Source organism: Sebastes umbrosus, chromosome 1 (genome assembly GCF_015220745.1).
Source record: "Sebastes umbrosus isolate fSebUmb1 chromosome 1, fSebUmb1.pri, whole genome shotgun sequence".
Taxonomy (NCBI): domain Eukaryota; kingdom Metazoa; phylum Chordata; class Actinopteri; order Perciformes; family Sebastidae; genus Sebastes; species Sebastes umbrosus.
Genome location: NC_051269.1, coordinates 11,088,396 through 11,105,678, shown reverse-complemented (window position 1 = coordinate 11,105,678; position 17,283 = coordinate 11,088,396). Strand labels below are relative to the sequence as shown.

Here is a 17,283-nt window from a genome sequence, read left to right as displayed (position 1 = left end):
TGATTTTATACATTGAGATAATCTTACTATTTTTTGTTTGGTAAAAAAGACGCATTCTCCGCTTTTTCATTCACTGTCTACGTAGTATTTACGAGGTCGGTTATCTGAGTTAGTAAATTCCGAGTGGCTCGTGAAGACACCAGTATTGTTGTTCCTCTATCTGCTGTGTGTGTGAGTGAGTCGAGTACTGGAGAGTTGTTGTTTTATAGTTTGCTATTAGGTTTACAGCATTTAAATCCCAAAATACAGTCTTAACACATTTGTACGGATGTTGTCCAGATGTAAGAACTGCTAAATGTGTTTCACCAGAGGTCTCTAGCTTGTTATAAGACGTCACAACAGGAAGCTAGCTTCAGATGCTAAATAACAGTTAGAGGCAAATCAGGGCAGACACACACACACACACATACACACACACACACGCACGCACACGCACACACACACACACACACACACACAGGAGACTGAGAGGGTTTGGTTAAAGTGTGTTAAGCTGATCATTTGGTAGTGTATCTGGGGTTATGATGGGCATGACCACTAGAATAGAGTGTATATTCTTCAGTGAGTTTCACCCCACCCTGGGTCCAAAGATAACATACCAGGTAAGTGTGCAAATACTGTGTTTTTAACAAGGTGAGAAGTAATAAAATGAGCACAACTGTCTTATTAATAATTACCATAGTCACTATAAAACATGGCCTAATTATTATTGTTGTGATAGTTAAATTATGTCTGTTAAGTCATAATTTGATATTCAATTTTTTTCAATTCAAACTTTATTGCAGAGTCAAAGTCCAGATAAGAAAACCAATACATTACATATATCTCATTACAATACAGGAAGCACTGTAAAAAGTCAGGATTAAAAGATATTAAAAATATAAATATTAATATAGATATATACATACATCAATGCCTTACATATAAAGGCATTGATTATGTTTCTGATATCAGAAACATAAAGAGAAGAAAGGCACTTTATTGATCCCCGAGGGGAAATTCAATTTTTCACTCTTGTTATATTTACACAGTACATAGTATGCACAGGAACGAGAAACACACACACACATGCACAAACAGGACCTTTATACATGCATTAATGGAGAGATGACAGAGTGAGGCCCCTGACAGGCGCCCCGAGCAGTTGTGGGTTTGGTGCCTTGCTCAAGGACACCTCAGCCACTGCAGCTCACTCCATAGGGACTTGGCTTGGGAACCGGAGGGTCGATGGTTCAAGTCCCCGCATGGACCAAGTACTGAGTGTGAACTGGTCACTGGAGAGATGCCAGAATGCTTCTTGGGCACTGCTTAGGTGCCCTTGAGTAAGGCACCAAACCCTCAACTTCTTCTTCTTCTTATTGTGGTGTTGACCTTGGAAGTGAAAAGTACATAATCTTCTTATGGTATCTTATAGGATGTATTATGTCCCCTATGTCCTTTCGTGACAGGTCCCAGAGGAATACATATCACGGGAGCTCTTTGACACAGTTCAGGTTTATATCATCACCAAGCCAGAACTGCAAAACAAATTGATAACAGTGTATGTAATCTACTCTTTCTCCTTGACATAATTCATTGTTTTGTTTTTTTGCCCCTTTGAGATCTATGTTTATGCATATGTTGCTCTTTTTCAGTATCAAACTATCCTCTCTATGCTCTTTTTATCTTATTGTTTTAGCACGGCCATGGGTAAGAAGCTAATCGGGTGTCCTGTGTGCATCGAGCATAAAAAGTACAGCAGAAATGCCCTCCTGTTTAACCTTGGCCTTGTTTGTGACGCCCAAACCAACACGTGTGCTCTGGAGCCAATTGTCAAGAAGCTGTCTGGGTACCTCACGACCCTGGAGGTAGTGAATGATGCATTTTCACATCTGTACTTGTCACATCTGGTTGCTTTAATGTTTTGCTGATAGTTTTCAGACATCTCAGAGATGATTTTAAATCTTTGTGCCTCGCTGTGTTGCAGCTGGAGAGTGGCTTTATATCCAATGAGGAGAGCAAGCAGAAACTTTTACCCATTATGTCGACGTTGTTAGAAGAACTTAATGCCACAGGAGCCTGCACCTTACCCATAGGTACATTATTCTGTATTTTACTGTGTTTTATCTGTGACAAACAACCATTTGACTCTTTAATATACATGCGGAGGGTGGTGGTGAAATGCAAATTATATGTATGTGTGTGTGTGTGTGTGTGTGTGTGTGTGTGTGTGTTTTGCAGGAAACAGTTCTGATTTAGTGAGTGACTGTAAAAGTGTTTTGAAAAAGTGTTAGTAGAAAACATGTTGTTCAGCTGCTCATTTTCTTCCAACTAGTTTTGAAGATATTGTCACCGCAGCACCAAAAGTGACTGACCATAAATTTTATTTAGTGATACTTCGGTTTCATTACCACCACGGTGCAAGCAGTAGTGTAAAGTGCGTATTGTAAAGACATGTTCAACAACAAAATTTTGCTTTTTCGGCAGTTTACTCATTGTATTTTGTAATACTAGTTGTTTTTCTAGCTGTTTAAAGACAGCTTTCAAACTCAAATTTATTATTTTATGAAAAATTAACCTACAATATTCCATAATTTATTTACAGACAATGATATATGTTCAAGATGTGGTATCTAACAGATTAATTAGACCCTTTTCTAAAACTGATTATAAGAAATGGATGTCCTTTCTCGAAACAGTTATTAATCATATTGATCCTTCAAAAGTGTAAACATAATTATTAACCAGTGCTTTAATTTATTTTCATCTTTAACTTTGATTCATTTCGGTAAAAAGCGCAGAATCAGAATAAGGCTTATTGCCAAGTAGGTTATTCACTTACCAGGGATTTACCTTGGTGTTCGGTGCTTACAGTAAACATATTAAGAGAAAATGAAAATACAGGCAAAGTACTGCAGAAGTCAAGAACATAAATGTAGAATAGAAAAAATTACAATACAAATATGAAAAAGATACTATAACAAGAACATAAATATAGAATAGAAAATTCTTAGTAAAAATATCCAAAAGATACAATAAAAATACTATATCAAGAACATAAATATAGAAAAATTACAATAAAAGTATTAAAAAAGATACTATAAAAAATACTAAAACAAATATATACAATATAACTGTTTTAGAATGAGACATGTCAGTAAATGTTCAGTTGAGACTTCTAACTGAAAAGTATTGAGCACTGAAGTTCATGGTTTGGCATTTGAAAACCTCATTTTGGTATGGGGGCAACAATAGTTTTTTATTTCATTTTTATCTAGTCTCTTTTTCTGTTCTGTGTGTGCTGTTAGATGAGTCCAACACCATCCACTTAAAGCTGATCCAGCTACGAAAGGACCCCCCGATTGTCCAGGAGTACGATGTGCCCGTCTTCACCCAATGCAAAGACCATTTTATCAAATCTCAATGGGATCTCACCACTCAACAGGTACTGTAAGCCTTGTGGCTGATATCAAGGGACGTTGTGATAAGATATGTGCCAAAATTCTAAGAAGAGGAGAAAGATTAGTGATAGAAGGTCTGTTATCAGTGGCACATGGCGTGATATGGACGTCTTGTTTCACATCCCATTTATTTTATGGATGAAAAGGAGGCATAAGTTTAGGAGAAGGTGGCATTTTATCGGTACAATAATGTGTTATTGCTGGTACAACGTACTCTTATTAACCCAGCAATTCAGGTCATGGAGTTTAGAAGGAGCCAGTAATGTTCCACTGCGTGTTGTTTACTGCAGATCCTGCCATATATTGATGGATTTAGACACATCCAGAAAATCTCTGCTGAAGCGGATGTAGAGCTGAATCTTGTTCGCATTGCGGTGCAGAATCTCTTGTGAGTACATTTCATTGAATAAAGGGCAACACACACCAGCAGCAGCTGACGTGCGTTAAAACACCCTCATCCGTTGTTTTCTATGTACAGTTAGCCCGGAGGTTGATCCACACCAGCACGTCATGACAAACCACTATCTGTGGTGACGCTGATGGTCGTTAGCACACATCTTCTCTCTTTGAATTATGCTGTGTGTGTTTGTGTGTTGCACTTCAGTGTTGTAAGACTGTTATTTCCAAAAGAAACAGAAAGAGAGACACTGAAATCCTCCTTTTCCTTCACAGGTATTATGGTGCCGTGACGTTGGTGTCAATATTCCAAGTATGGCAGCACTATTTTTTTATATTAGGGCCACTGTGATTTAAAGAGTATAATCGTAATATTACGAGAAAAAGTCATAGTATTTCATAATAAAGTCTGATTTTTATGAGCAAAAGTTGTAATATTGTGAGAGAAAAGTTATTGGTGAAACTTATAACTTAAAAATAATATTATTTATTTATATAGCTCTTTTCAAGCATAAGCACAAAGTGCTTTCCAGAAACAGTTTACAGGATATAAAATGAAACATAGAGTATATCAAGCAGCACTGAGCCCATTTAGAAACAGATGGAGGTGCAAGTGCAGAATAAATGAAATAGTTCATATAGGTAAGTAAGATATGGATAAGAGAAATAAGCCCATATAAAGCAGGTGAAATTTAAGTACAGAAAATAACCTGATATATATAAAAAATAAGAGGCAAATATCAGAAGCGATCTCATATAAAGCAGATAAAGTGCCAATGAAAGAACAAATTCTTGAATTCAAAACAGATAAAAGTGCAACATATATAGAAGTGCATATAGAAATACTAAAACAAGCACAACTTAAATATGAAAATAAAGTTAAAATAAAGCATAATGAAATAGTAATATAAATAGGAAACATGATGCGATAATGGAAAAAGAATACATAACTTAAGGTCATTCAAATCTTTCTTTTGACATGTCAATGCTCTCCTGTTTAAGAGAATTCAAATTTAGAAATATTATGACTTTTTTCTCATACATTTTCCTCTTTAATCCTAAAAAAAATACAATTATAATCTTTTTATACATACAACTTTCTTTCTGGTAATATTACTACTTTTTCCTAACAGTGGCCCAACTCTCCTTCATAACTATTAGAGGGTTTGTTTAGTTTGCTGATCGTCTTGTGCCTTTTTTTTTTACCTACCTCCAGTACTCTAATGTGTATTGCACCACCCCCAAAGTCCAGAGCCTCATAGATGATAAGTCCATTCAGGAGGAGTGCCTCAGCTACGTCACTAAGCAAGGTAAACAAATGTCACGATTGTTGAACACAAGTGTTCTTTTTTTATCTTTTTCTGTTGTCATTGACATGTATTTAATTGTCTGTCAGGTCAGAAGCGTGCGAGTCTGAGAGATGTGTTCCAGCTGTACTGCGGTCTGAGTCCAGGAACCACAGTCCGAGACCTTTGTTCTCGCTACGCACAGCAGCTTCAAAGGGTTGATGAGAGGTCGCCATCAATCACCTTATCAATCTCTGAAATCTCCTGACTCTTGAAAAGTCAGGTTAGAGTGACATTTATTGACTTGTGTGTCATGTCATGCGCTGCCTTTCAGGAGGCTGATCCAATTTGGACTGATGAAGTCTCTTATTCGACGGCTGCAGAAATATCCGGTGAAGGTGATCCGTGACGAGAGGAGCAGGCTGCCTCGACTCTATACCGGTTGCCATAGTTATGATGAGATCTGCTGCAAAACAGGCAGGTTTCATTCAACGCTCTTTCTCTCTCTCTGTGTGTTTATTATAACTCATAACTAATGGTAGAAAACAAGTCTGCTTACAATGTTGTCATTTTACAGGGATCAGTTACCAGGAGCTGGACGAACGTTTGGAAAATGATCCCAACATCGTGGTGTGCTGGAAGTGACGTGAACTTAAAACAGACTGAAAGATACAGAGATGCCTCAACCAAAGATGCCTTCAGTGACGGGAAGAGTGGAAGTGAAGTAGTATTTTGTAATTTTTAGGTTAGATTAGTGTTTTTTTTAAACAAATCTCATCAAGAAGCATACATTTCTGTTTAGGTCAAGTGAGGAAGGTGATATTTATTAATATTGTACAAAAGATCATTTGTGATTAATAAAAGATATTAGACCACAATGTGACTGTTTGTCTTAAATAAAAAGCCATAAAAAATGAGCCTCACATTGAAGCACTGGAACAAGTGAATACAGAAGATCTCATGTTATCAGACTGTGGAAAAAAAATAATTATCTATCTTTGAAATTACAACAAGAAACATTATCAACATTAATTTTCATTAATTTTTACTTTTGTACTGTAGAGATGTAAAGTACTTGTACTTCACTTTTGTATATCATGTCTTCAATTATTCAGAGGAAAAAGTACTTTTTACACCACAACATTTATTCTTTTATAAATCGTTATGTATATATATTCATAGATTAAACTTCCCAGCAGTTTATTAAACAGTAAAAATGTAACTAACACTTACATCAGTAAGTACTTCTACATTTGATACTTGATAATAATAATAATAATAATAATAATAGTCCTTATTTATAGAGCACTTTTCAAAGTCCTCTTTACAAAGTGCTTCACCACGGCAGCAAAATAAAACCAACAGATCAGATAAACAATTTGGTGTATAAAATCATAATGTAATATATCATTTTATAAGCTTATAAAATATGATACATTATTATAGATTAAACTACCTAGCAATTTATTAAACAGCAAACATGTAACTTACACTTACATCAATAGCACTTTTCAAAGTCCATTTTACAAAGTGCTTCACAAAGGCAACAAAATAAAACAAACAAGTGATAAATCAACATAGTGTAGTAAAAGGTACGAATAGAAAAAAAAGGAAATAAAAGACAGTTCAAAGGAAATTAAAACTCAAGAAAGTCAGGAAAGGCTCTCCGCCAAAGATTTAAAGGACCCATATTGTAAAAAGTGAGATTCTCATGTTTTTCATATTATAAAGTAAGTTAAAGTGCTCTGTAAATACTGTTAAACTATCAAAACGCTCAATATACGGAGAAATACACACAGCGCATATTCAGAAATTGTGCATTTGAAACAATCCGTTAGGATTTCTGTCCATTTGTGATGTCACAAGTCTACAATATATAGACCATTACACAGATTTAAATGTAAGCATTCTAAATGCGTCCCAGTTTATTTCCTGTTGCAGTGCAAAGCCTATGGAAAGGAGGCTGGGTCACGGGCGGGCATCGGTCTTGTGGTATGGGGTATAACACATGCGCAGTGTAACTGAAGCTGCAGTCGTGCGTTGCGATTGGCTCAATTTCGGCGAGTGCGGACGAGATTTTACTGCGCATGTGTTATACCCCTCGAGATATGACTCGTGTATGTAAATAACATCAGCTGACAGGAAGTAAACATGGACCCAAACTGTTGCCCAGCAATGCAATTCCGTTTCGATTCCCTTGAAATGCACTTAAACGGAGCGTTTCAGACAGACGGTGAATACAGGTATATTCAGGCAGACAGTATGAGGAAAATAAAGGTTTTTTTTAAACATAACAGCATGTAAACATGTTCTAGTAGAAACACAAAATACAAGTATGAACCTGAAAATGGGACCTTTAAGTGACTCAGCCTCGGGACCCTGAACTTGAAGTAGGCTACATGTTCCTAGCACTGTAATACTGTAATGTAGTATTTTTACAGTGTGGCACTGCAGCTGTGGATACTGTACTTGTTGATGTTAAACCTCCTTACTTGAGGCAGCACCGCCCCTCTCTTTTAAAGCTGCACCGCCCCTCTCTTTTAAAGCTGCACCGCCCCTCTCTGTTGATGTTGAAGCTGCACCGCCCCTCTCTGTTGATGTTGAAGCTGCACCGCCCCTCTCTGTTGATGTTGAAGCTGCACCGCCCCTCTCTGTTGATGTTGAAGCTGCACCGCCCCTCTCTGTTGATGTTGAAGCTGCACCGCCCCTCTCCGGCGGCTCAGAGGAACTGCCTGGCCTGGGTGCGCTTGGTTTACAGTCACCATGACAACCGCAGGAAACGAAGTTAACTCCACAACAACTTGACTGAAGAGATAGAGAGTGAAATCATCCTTTCTTTTGCTTGATAGCTTGTTGAGTAGTTTCCTACAACGACATGGACCCGTCTGTAGTTCTCCCTGTGGAAGCAGAGGGGTTTGTTGAGAGTCTGGAGACTCTCTCCCTGAAGGAGGTGGGCTCTGAGAGGTGAGATCAACACCTAAGCTAAGCTTAGCACAACACTCAACAGAGCTTACAGTCCATGAGCCAGGGGGTTGGTCGTGCCACTCTGGAGGGACCATGTCTCATAGTGATTTTTTTAAAGGTTTATATCCTTAGTGTTGGAAAATGCATGATAGCATTACAGCAATGGTAGCTTTCTATGTGCTATCACTCCTTTTTTCATCCCTCCATCATTAAATTGTTCCATCTTTTTTCACCATTTTACACATAGATCCAGTATAAAAGAGGGAAACCAACACACCATATCATGAAGTCATATATTGTTGTAAAGCTTAGACTACAATCTATCCTTCAGTCACATTGTCATGACACTGAGGTCAAGAGAATTTGACCTTTGACCTCTAATGCTGCAATGGGGCAAATTCTGAATGCAACTCCAAATGCCCTTATAACTAACTCCATATTGATCGGATGTGCCCATGGATAGTTCCAGCATAAAGAGCACAAAAAGAGCTTTAAAATAATATATTATATGACTAACAACAATAACAACATTTCTTATCAGAATAAACGTAACTATATGCAGTTTGTATCTGATAGAATGTTCAGAGCCTTGCATTGGATTCTGTTATTGGGGCCGTTTGTAAATGGCTTTCTTAGCAGCAGAAACACAAAATAATACTAAAACTAGAAAAACTGTACTAAGAAATTAATTCTCTATCCATTATTTTATGTTTTCTCATTGTCAATATAAACATGTTCCAACTGATGAGGCCCTGACTCAGTGGCAGTGGGTTATATTCCAGGTGATATGTGAAGATGATGTTCACTTTTTTATGTGTGTGTGTGAGTGTGTTTAATAAATTACATATATGTATACATACGTGTATATATGGTTAACATAGCTACCTAAACCAGGTGTTGTGTCACATACTGTTTCCCGTCCTCTAAATGAAGATAGATAGGTCTTTGGACATCCAAAAACACACACACACACACACACACACACACACAAACACTAGTAACGTTAGTAGTACTAGTAGTAGTTAGCAATGTCCTGAAGATAGATAGTCCTTGGGTTGGGATATCCAAAAATACACACACAAGTACTCAAATCCAACTAGCAGTACCAATAGTAGTAGTTGTAGTAGTAGTAGTAGTATTAGTAGTAGTAGTAGCAGCTAGTAGTAGTAGTTAGCAATGTCCTGAAGATAGATAGATCTTGGGTTGGGATATCCAAAAACACATACACAAGTACTCAAATCCTAGTAGTGGTAGTAGTAGCTAATAGTAGTAGTTAACAATGTCCTGAAGATAGATAGATCTTGGGTTGGGATATCCAAAAACACACACACAAAAATACTCAATTCTTAGTAGTTGTACTACTAGTAGTAGTAGTAGTAGTAGTTAGCAATGTGTAATATCTGCAGTATAGCCAATATGAGTGTTAGGAGTGAAATGTAGGCCTAAATAAAAACTGCTACCTGATAATACAAATTAAACAACTGAAATTAAATAGTATATTTGATCAATTTTACCACACACATACAACAGATTTGTAAATAAATACATTGGTAACATTTTCTGATTGTGAAATAAAGTCTCCAGGAGACATTTCTTACTGTGACTATAAGTTCTGTTGACTGGTAGAATAAATAAATGTTGGATCCTTGATATTAAATTGCTACTGTCCAGTAAAAACAGGCCTTTTTTGTCATATATGTGATGCATTATTTGTACCTTTCAACAAGGCAGTGCTTTACATTAGATATAAAATATGTGAATGAGTGAGATATAAACATGATATGAACTAATAGTCAAGTTGGAGTGGACCTCAGTTTTTTGGGGAGTTTATTTCAGATATGTGGCAGATAGAAACTGAATGATGCTTGTTGCATGTTAGTTTTGACTCTAGGGACAGTAAGCGGACCTGTCACAGGCGACATGAGATGTCTACACGGTTCATAAAGTACCTGTTCATAAAGCCTAACACTGCTTTTTATGATTTCTCTCTTTGTGTGTTGACAGGTGGTTCAGACAGCATGCGCACATCGAGAAACTTAACATGCAGGCAATACTGAATGCTTCTGCCATGCACGATGAGTTTGTCAAGGAGCTCCTGGTGTCATATGGAAAGGTGAATGCTACCTCTCTACATGTGATGTTAAAGTCAGTGGAATTTAAAGAAGCCCTGCAAAAATCAAGTTTTCTGGTTGTTTCAATTGTTTAGAATTAAATTTGATAGCACAATGAACACATCAAAACAAGCTTTTATCGACGGTATCTTTTCCCCCTCCCCCTCTCTAGATACCTGTTCTGGTCCATGAAATGATCCTTGTTGAAGTGTGGAAGCACAAAGTGTTCCCCATTTTATGTCAGCTGGAGGACTTTAATCCCAAGAACACATTTCCTCTTTACATGGTGGTGAGTGTGAAATGAGATGTAAAATGATGATCAGATTGCAGCGCTCATAACTGATGTTGTGTGCACTTTAATGTTTCCTTCTCAGATCCACCATGAAGCCACGATCATAAACCTACTTGAAACGATAATGTATCATAAGGTCAGTGTGTACACAAATACATACCCCGAAATTATATTAATCTGCATCATATTTTTATACATGTTAAAGCATGGAAGTGATCACGCAGCAAGGCAGTTTAGACTCTTTCTTCTCTATAAATTAAGCTTTATGTGATAAGTTGAAAGAGTTTTGTGTATTGTGCAGGAGTCATGTGAGGCAGCTGGTGACTCTGTTCTTGACTTGGTGGATTACTGCCACCGCAAACTCACCCTGCTGGCCAGCAAAGCGACCAGGGAGGGCGCCACGACTCATGACCCTCTGGGATCTGACTTGATGAAGGAGTTGCAGATGCAGAGTGCTGCACAGGAGTTTGAAATCTCCCTGAAGGCTGTGTCTGTGCTGCGCTTCATCACTGATCACACCGAGAGGTAGGGCAATGTCTGGACCAGTGGTTTTCAAAGTCGGGTCTGGGGACCCCCAGGGGTCCTTTAGGAGGTTGCAGGGGGTCCCCAGGAAAGGGGAAGAATTTATTTTGACTATTATTCCACCCATAAATAACAGTGAGAGAATATCTTACTATTCTGGTCATGGGTTTCATACACTTTCTGTAATAAATAGGGCTGTCAAAGATAACGCGATAATAATGCGTAAACGCAAATTTGTTGTAACGCCACTAATTTCTTTAACGTATTAACGCAATTGATCTTCTGGAGGTTGTACCGGGTTCAGTTCTAAAGCTAGAGTGAAGATACTGGTATATGAAACTATAAAACCTAATGAATCCACCACCACCATGTCATACTAGCTTGTCATGAAGGAGGCTAAATAATGTTCCAAACTTGCGCTAAACTTTGGCGAGGAAAAACGACATATTTCTGATAATGTCAGAAAGAACTGAACATTATAGACATCATAAAGGTAGACTTTATGGTAGAACAGTTGTATTGGATTTAGGGCTGTCAAAGTTAATAATACTGTCATGGACATTTTCAAAGGGGTCCCTTGACCTCTGACCTCAAGATATGTGAATGAAAATGGGTTCTCTGGGTACCCACGAGTCTCCCCTTTACAGACATGCCCACTTTATGATAATCACATGCAGTTTGGGGCAAGTCATAGTCAAGTCAGCACACTGACACACTGACAGCTGTTGTTGCCTGTTGGGCTGCAGTTTGCCATGTTATGATTTGAGCATATTTTCTAATGCTAAATGCAGTACCTGTGAGGGTTTCTGGACAATATGTGTCATTGTTTTGTGTTGTTAATTGATTTCCAATAATAAATATACACATACATTTGCATAAAGCAGCATATTTGCCCACTCCCTTGTTGATAAGAGTATTAAATACTTGACAAATCTCTCTTTAAGGTACATTTTGAACGGATAAAAAAAGTGTGATTAATTTGGGATCAATCCAATTAACTATGGACCATCTTGTGATTAATTGTGATTAAATATTTTAATCGATTGCCCTAGTAATAAAATATCTAAAAGCAAAATAATAAACTGGGGACAAAATCAAATGGGGGTCCTTTGTCTAATTTTTGTCAGTTTAGGAATCCTTGACGTGAAAAAGTTTGGGAACCACTGGTCTGAACCGTCAATACATTTAGGGATTAGAAGTTTACAGGAGAGAATTAACTATTTTCATTATTGATTTTATAATTGTTTTAAAATACGTTTTTAATCATTTTGTTTATAAAACATGAGACAGTTAATTTAAAACATATTTGATCACAAAAAAACATGAGACAGTTGTAAAAATGCTTGTTGGGATTTTTAACAAAGGTTAACATCTTCAAATTGTTTGTTTTGTCCAACCAACAGCAAACCCGAAACATTTTAAATTCTCATCTGGGATCAGGGATTGTTCTGCTTTTTTTTTTTTGCTTGAAAATGAACAATTTATCAATTATCAAAATTGTTGCAGATTAGTTTTCTGTTAATTTATTAATTTACCAGTACCTTTCACCTCTGCTGCTGACAGAAGGACATTTCTTTTCTTAACAGCATCAGTGTCATCAATCGCATGATGTGTACCCATAACATGCCCTGTGTGCTGGTTCAGCTGGTTGACTGCTGCCCTTGGAGTCGCTGTGAAGAAGGTATATCACAACTCCTGCATATCAAACACATTTTTAAATTTGTGCATGAACAAATTTCAAAGTGACCCTTCATTCAGTTTTGTACTCTCTCTGTCTCCCGCTGAAGGTGAAGTAGAAAAGTACATAAATGGCAGATGGCAGAAGATTCCTGCTGAGGACCATTTGAAGATGACAAAACTAGATGGTCAGGTGTGGATTTCCCTTTTCAATCTGCTGCTGAAGGAAGACTGCCAGAGGAAATATGACTTCAACAACTTCAACAAGAACCAGCTTCTAAAGGTATACTGACAACAAAATGTTGACAGCCATTTTCATCATTTCTTTATCTTCTTGTGCTGTGCTGCTTGAGTAATTTTAGTTAATCAATGATTTTATATCAATCAACTCCTCCTGAATCCAACTGGCTCCTGTACATTAGCTGTAAACTGAAGCTCAGGAAGTGTGCAAGTGCCAGATCATTGTCTTCCAACAACATATCTGATCTCCTCGCTTGTTAAAACACAGATTCAGTTTCCCTTGGTTGTTTTGACTAAGATGTTTCCTCCTATTATACGCTTTCTCATCCTCTTCCTGTTGCATTAATTATATAACCAGAGAGCCTTGTGCATCCTCCTCCTGTAATCACATGTTGTTGTGCCTCCATGCCGGTGACAGCCATGTCCTTATGTCCATACGTACATATGTACAGTATGGATGTACGGACGGTTGATTCTTGTGAACGCGATATCTCAGCAACACCTTGAGGGAATTTCTTCAAATTTGGCACAAATGTCCACTTGGACTTCAAGGATGAACTGTTTATATTTTGGTGGTCAAAGGTCACTGTGACCTCACATCCATTCCATTCTTGTGAAAGCAATATCTCAGGAACGCCTGGAGGGAATTTTATTACATGTGGCACAGACATCCACTTGGATTTGAGGATGAACTGATTAGATTTTGGTTGTCAAAGGTAAAAAGTCAAGGTCACTGTGACCTCACAAAACATGTTTTTGGCCATAACTCAAGAATTCATATGCTAATTATGACAATTTCACAGAAATGTCTAACAGGATAAAAAGATGAGGTGATGACATTTTGAACAGACATGGATGTAAAGCGCTACTTGACTGGTTGGCGGAGGCAAACAACCGCAAGGCGGTAATCTAGTTTCTTACGCAGACTGAGTAGTTTATTGTAGAAAGTTCGGATGCAGTTGACATTGTTTTTGTGGCTGCTGTATTATTTGTGTGCTGATCGTTCATGTGCCACAGCTCCGGGGTTTCCTAACAGAGGTGTTGATCGATCAGCTGCCAAACCTGGTGGAGTTGCAGCGTTTCCTGGCTCATCTCACCGTTACAGACCCTGCCCCTCCAAAAAAAGAACTCGTTTTGGAGCAGGTACAGTACATGTGCACACATACAGTATCTCTATACCTACAGTAACTATGTCCCCTGTGTATTTACCCTCAGCTTTGCTTTATGTACAGATCCCAGAAATGTGGAGCCATATTGTGAGAGAGAATTCTGGGAAGTGGAAGGCAATAGCAAAGTATCAAGTCAAAGAAGCGTTCAGCCCATCTGAGAGTGACCTGAGGCTGCAGGCACAGAGGTAATACTTGTAAAACACAAGTCTGAGATACAGAGAAATCAATCCAATTGCTCTGTGATTATTATTGAGAATGTTTTTTACCAGGTTGAACCAGGTGTACAATTTGGATGTGATGGAGAGTTTACTCCCCGAGAAGCCAAAGTGTGGATGCTGTGGGAAAGAGGCTGCAAAGAGATGCTCTCGATGTCAGGGAGAATGGTACTGTCACAGGTAAGACATACCTATAGATATGAGTAAGTAATGCGAAAGCTGTACCGGACCGTCGTGGTGATCCTGAGAGCAAAAGCTCGCAATTTACCGGTGGATGTATTTTTCAATCCTCACCTATAATCACAAGCTTTTGGGTAATGACTAAAAGAATGAGATCGTGGATGTAAGCTGCCGAATTTATTTCCTGTGCCGACATCCAGATAGAGCTCATGTAGAACACAGACCCAGAACATGCTTGAGGGATAATTTATCCCAGATGGCGTGAATCACCCAGGAGCTGGAGGACGTGGCTAGGGGAGAAGGACGTAGGGGTTACGTTGCTTAGCCTGCTGCCACGGCAACCGTCTGAAAAACTATAATAAGTCTGTGTTTCTACATCAGACATAAACCTACATCTGATCCATGACCATCAGACATACTTTCCTGTAATACTGAATATCTTAATAAATGAATAAATAAATGTTTTTGTTATATTGATATCATACACTAAATGTGTGATAGGTTTCTACAAGGGCTGTCAAAGTTAATGCGATAATAACATGCAAATTTGTTTTAACGTCACTAATTTCTTTAACGCTATCGATCTTTTGGAGGTTGTTGCAGGCTCAGATTTAAAGATAGAGTGAAGATACTGGTATCATATATAACTAGAAAACCTAAAGAATCCATATCATACTATCTTGTCGCAAAGGAGGCTAAATAACCCTCCAAATTTACGCTAAATTATGGTGAGGAAAAACTGTCATGGCCATTTTCTGACCTCAAGATATGTGAATGAAAATGGGTTCTATTGGTACCCACGAGTCTCCCCTTTACAGACATGCCCACTTTATGATAATCACAGTTTGACAGCCCTAGTTTTCTGCTGATGTAAAGCCTCATTCATCTTCTTGTTTTTCACAGAGAATGCCAGGTGAACCACTGGTCTAAACACAAGAGAGCCTGCCAGCTGATGGCTGAGGCCACAGAGAAGATCCAGAGGGACTTAAACATCAACAGCTAACAGAGAGAGTCTGCTGAAGCTCATCTAAGGACTGGTGGTGGACAGGAGATAAGACTCTTGAGTCAAAAGATGGGGGAAGAAATCTGCATGTGCACGATGCAAATTTGCATTCCTGTACATTTAAAATCTTTCTTTTAAAGCGGGAAAAGTTTATGCCCAGTTACAGAAGATTGTTGTTCCTTTTTGTTTTGGATAGTCTACTGTTGTGTTTGTTTATGTTAACCCTGTGGAGTACTGTTTTAACCAATAAATCAATTGTCTAATTGATAAAAGAGCTTCCTTCTCTGTCAAGAGATTTTATCCTTTGTGTTATTTGACACAATGGAGATCCATTTATCTTCATTACACACCACCTGCAGCAACCTTGTCTTCTTGCCCATTGTTATTAAGCATGTAGGTAAGCAGGTTTTCAAATGACAACATCAACAGATAGAATCACTTATTTATAGTCTCACATAGTTAAAGTGGCTGTGAATGAGTGGTTCCTCTTCTTGGTTAATATTCCTGCTAGTTATGTTCAGACTTTACCCTCAATGAATGTTGGATTGTTGACTTTCTGTCAGTAAATACATGTTGGCATTGGCTGTGGGTTTTAGCATTATACATATTTCAAAGAAGTTTTGCAGTTTATATACAGTATATAATACGCTGGCTATGTATTAAACCTGCAGTAGGCAGAATATTTTTGGCCTCATTGGGCAAAAATCCCATAATAACCTTTCAGCATATTGTAATTCAAGTGCTCTGAGAGAAAGCTAAACTTCTGCACCTCCTCATGGCTCTGTTTTCAGGATTTAATCAATCTAGCCCGTGACGGGAGACTTTGACCAATCACACGTCATTTCAGAGAGAGAGCGTTCCTATTGGCTGTTCATTCAACGGAGGCAGCTGTCAATCACTTACGAACTACGATCAAACGATCAAATTAGGCAGCGCTGATCAAATATGACTCAATATTCTGTTACTGTAATGCCTATTTCTCTCCTCAAATGTTTTCAGAAACATCTTTTAGTGTACTGTTTAGCTGTAAAATGAGAAAGTTTGCTTCGGCTGGTGCTTGGTATTTCTCAAGCCCCCAGGAAGTGCGCCGGTCGTCGATTCCGACTTTCGTAAGGGGCAAAACGGCGGTACTGCAACTTCCATGTCAGTCACGTGATGCATTGGGCCCAAAAATACTTTTTCCGTTAGACTTATATTGGGAAAGAGACGTCTGTAACTCAGCGGATAATTTTTTTCAGGTGATTCAACTTCCCAGTACGAACACTCTAATAGCCCTTATTTAAAAATTAAGTTTTTAAAGATGTAAAATCAACTAATAGCTGAATACAGAGTTATTTCCCTTCCTCCGTTCATGTGAATGAGACCCAGACCGAGGCTGGAGCGCAAGCAATGACGACAGCTTGACGTTGGGACCCCGTGACCGAGTCATGTGACCGAGCGGACGCTACTGCGCATGTTCCATGTACCCAAGATCCGAGTACTTTCCCAGAGGGAAGTCGAGCCATTTAAGCTTCATGCGCCACTGAGCAACTTTCATAGGAGTGAACGGGGCCCCGCCTCCAACACTGTATCCAGTTCTGTTAATACATCCATGGTATTTCCACAACTGGTCTCAACATGGCCAGAGGGTCGCCGGTTCAAGTCCCCACATGGACCAAGTACTGAGTGTGAACTGGTCACTGGAGAGGTGCCAGTTTGCCTCTTGGGCACTGCCGAGGTGCCCTTGAGCAAGGCACCAAACCCCCAACTGCTCGGGGCGCCTGTCAGGGGCAGCCCCCTCGCTCTGAC

At 38.6% G+C, this 17,283-nt stretch overlaps 2 protein-coding genes across 5 annotated transcripts; both read left to right on the top strand.

The window, feature by feature from the left end:
• Nucleotides 1-17: 17 nt before the first annotated feature.
• Nucleotides 18-6,000, top strand: nprl2 (NPR2 like, GATOR1 complex subunit). Of its 4 annotated transcripts, none has more exons than XM_037773516.1 (12): nt 21-406; nt 449-602; nt 1,449-1,540; nt 1,679-1,847; nt 1,967-2,075; nt 3,288-3,424; nt 3,731-3,828; nt 4,113-4,149; nt 5,053-5,146; nt 5,233-5,350; nt 5,457-5,599; nt 5,700-6,000. In XM_037773516.1, exons 2-12 carry the CDS (start codon nt 522-524, stop codon nt 5,765-5,767), a joined length of 1,146 nt encoding a protein of 381 aa, XP_037629444.1. In that variant the 5' UTR covers nt 21-406; nt 449-521; the 3' UTR covers nt 5,768-6,000. The 4 variants fall into 4 exon arrangements, with proteins under 4 accessions (XP_037629452.1, XP_037629444.1, XP_037629427.1 ...); XM_037773499.1 differs by having other exon boundaries at nt 439-602; XM_037773508.1 differs by having other exon boundaries at nt 22-406; nt 445-602.
• A 1,874-nt stretch (nt 6,001-7,874) lies between these two features.
• On the top strand, nt 7,875-15,770 carry zmynd10 (zinc finger, MYND-type containing 10). Its single transcript, XM_037786091.1, has 11 exons — nt 7,875-8,086; nt 10,091-10,199; nt 10,370-10,486; nt 10,572-10,625; nt 10,791-11,014; nt 12,598-12,692; nt 12,799-12,971; nt 13,946-14,071; nt 14,161-14,282; nt 14,367-14,492; nt 15,396-15,770. The coding sequence occupies exons 1-11, from the start codon at nt 7,998-8,000 to the stop codon at nt 15,493-15,495; spliced, it is 1,335 nt and encodes a 444-aa protein (XP_037642019.1). The 5' UTR covers nt 7,875-7,997; the 3' UTR covers nt 15,496-15,770.
• Nucleotides 15,771-17,283: the final 1,513 nt, after the last annotated feature.

Bases quoted from the DNA above. Each gene is read 5' to 3' on its own strand.
- zmynd10 (XM_037786091.1), top strand. From the start codon at position 7,998: ATGGACCCGTCTGTAGTTCTCCCTGTGGAAGCAGAGGGGTTTGTTGAG. The intron at 10,487-10,571 runs GTGAGTGTGAAA...TTTCCTTCTCAG, and splicing joins CATTTCCTCTTTACATGGTG to ATCCACCATGAAGCCACGAT. The intron at 14,072-14,160 runs GTACAGTACATG...CTTTATGTACAG, and splicing joins AAGAACTCGTTTTGGAGCAG to ATCCCAGAAATGTGGAGCCA.
- nprl2 (XM_037773516.1), top strand. From the start codon at position 522: ATGATGGGCATGACCACTAGAATAGAGTGTATATTCTTCAGTGAGTTT. The intron at 4,150-5,052 runs GTATGGCAGCAC...ACCTACCTCCAG, and splicing joins CGTTGGTGTCAATATTCCAA to TACTCTAATGTGTATTGCAC. The intron at 5,351-5,456 runs GTCGCCATCAAT...GCTGCCTTTCAG, and splicing joins CTTCAAAGGGTTGATGAGAG to GAGGCTGATCCAATTTGGAC.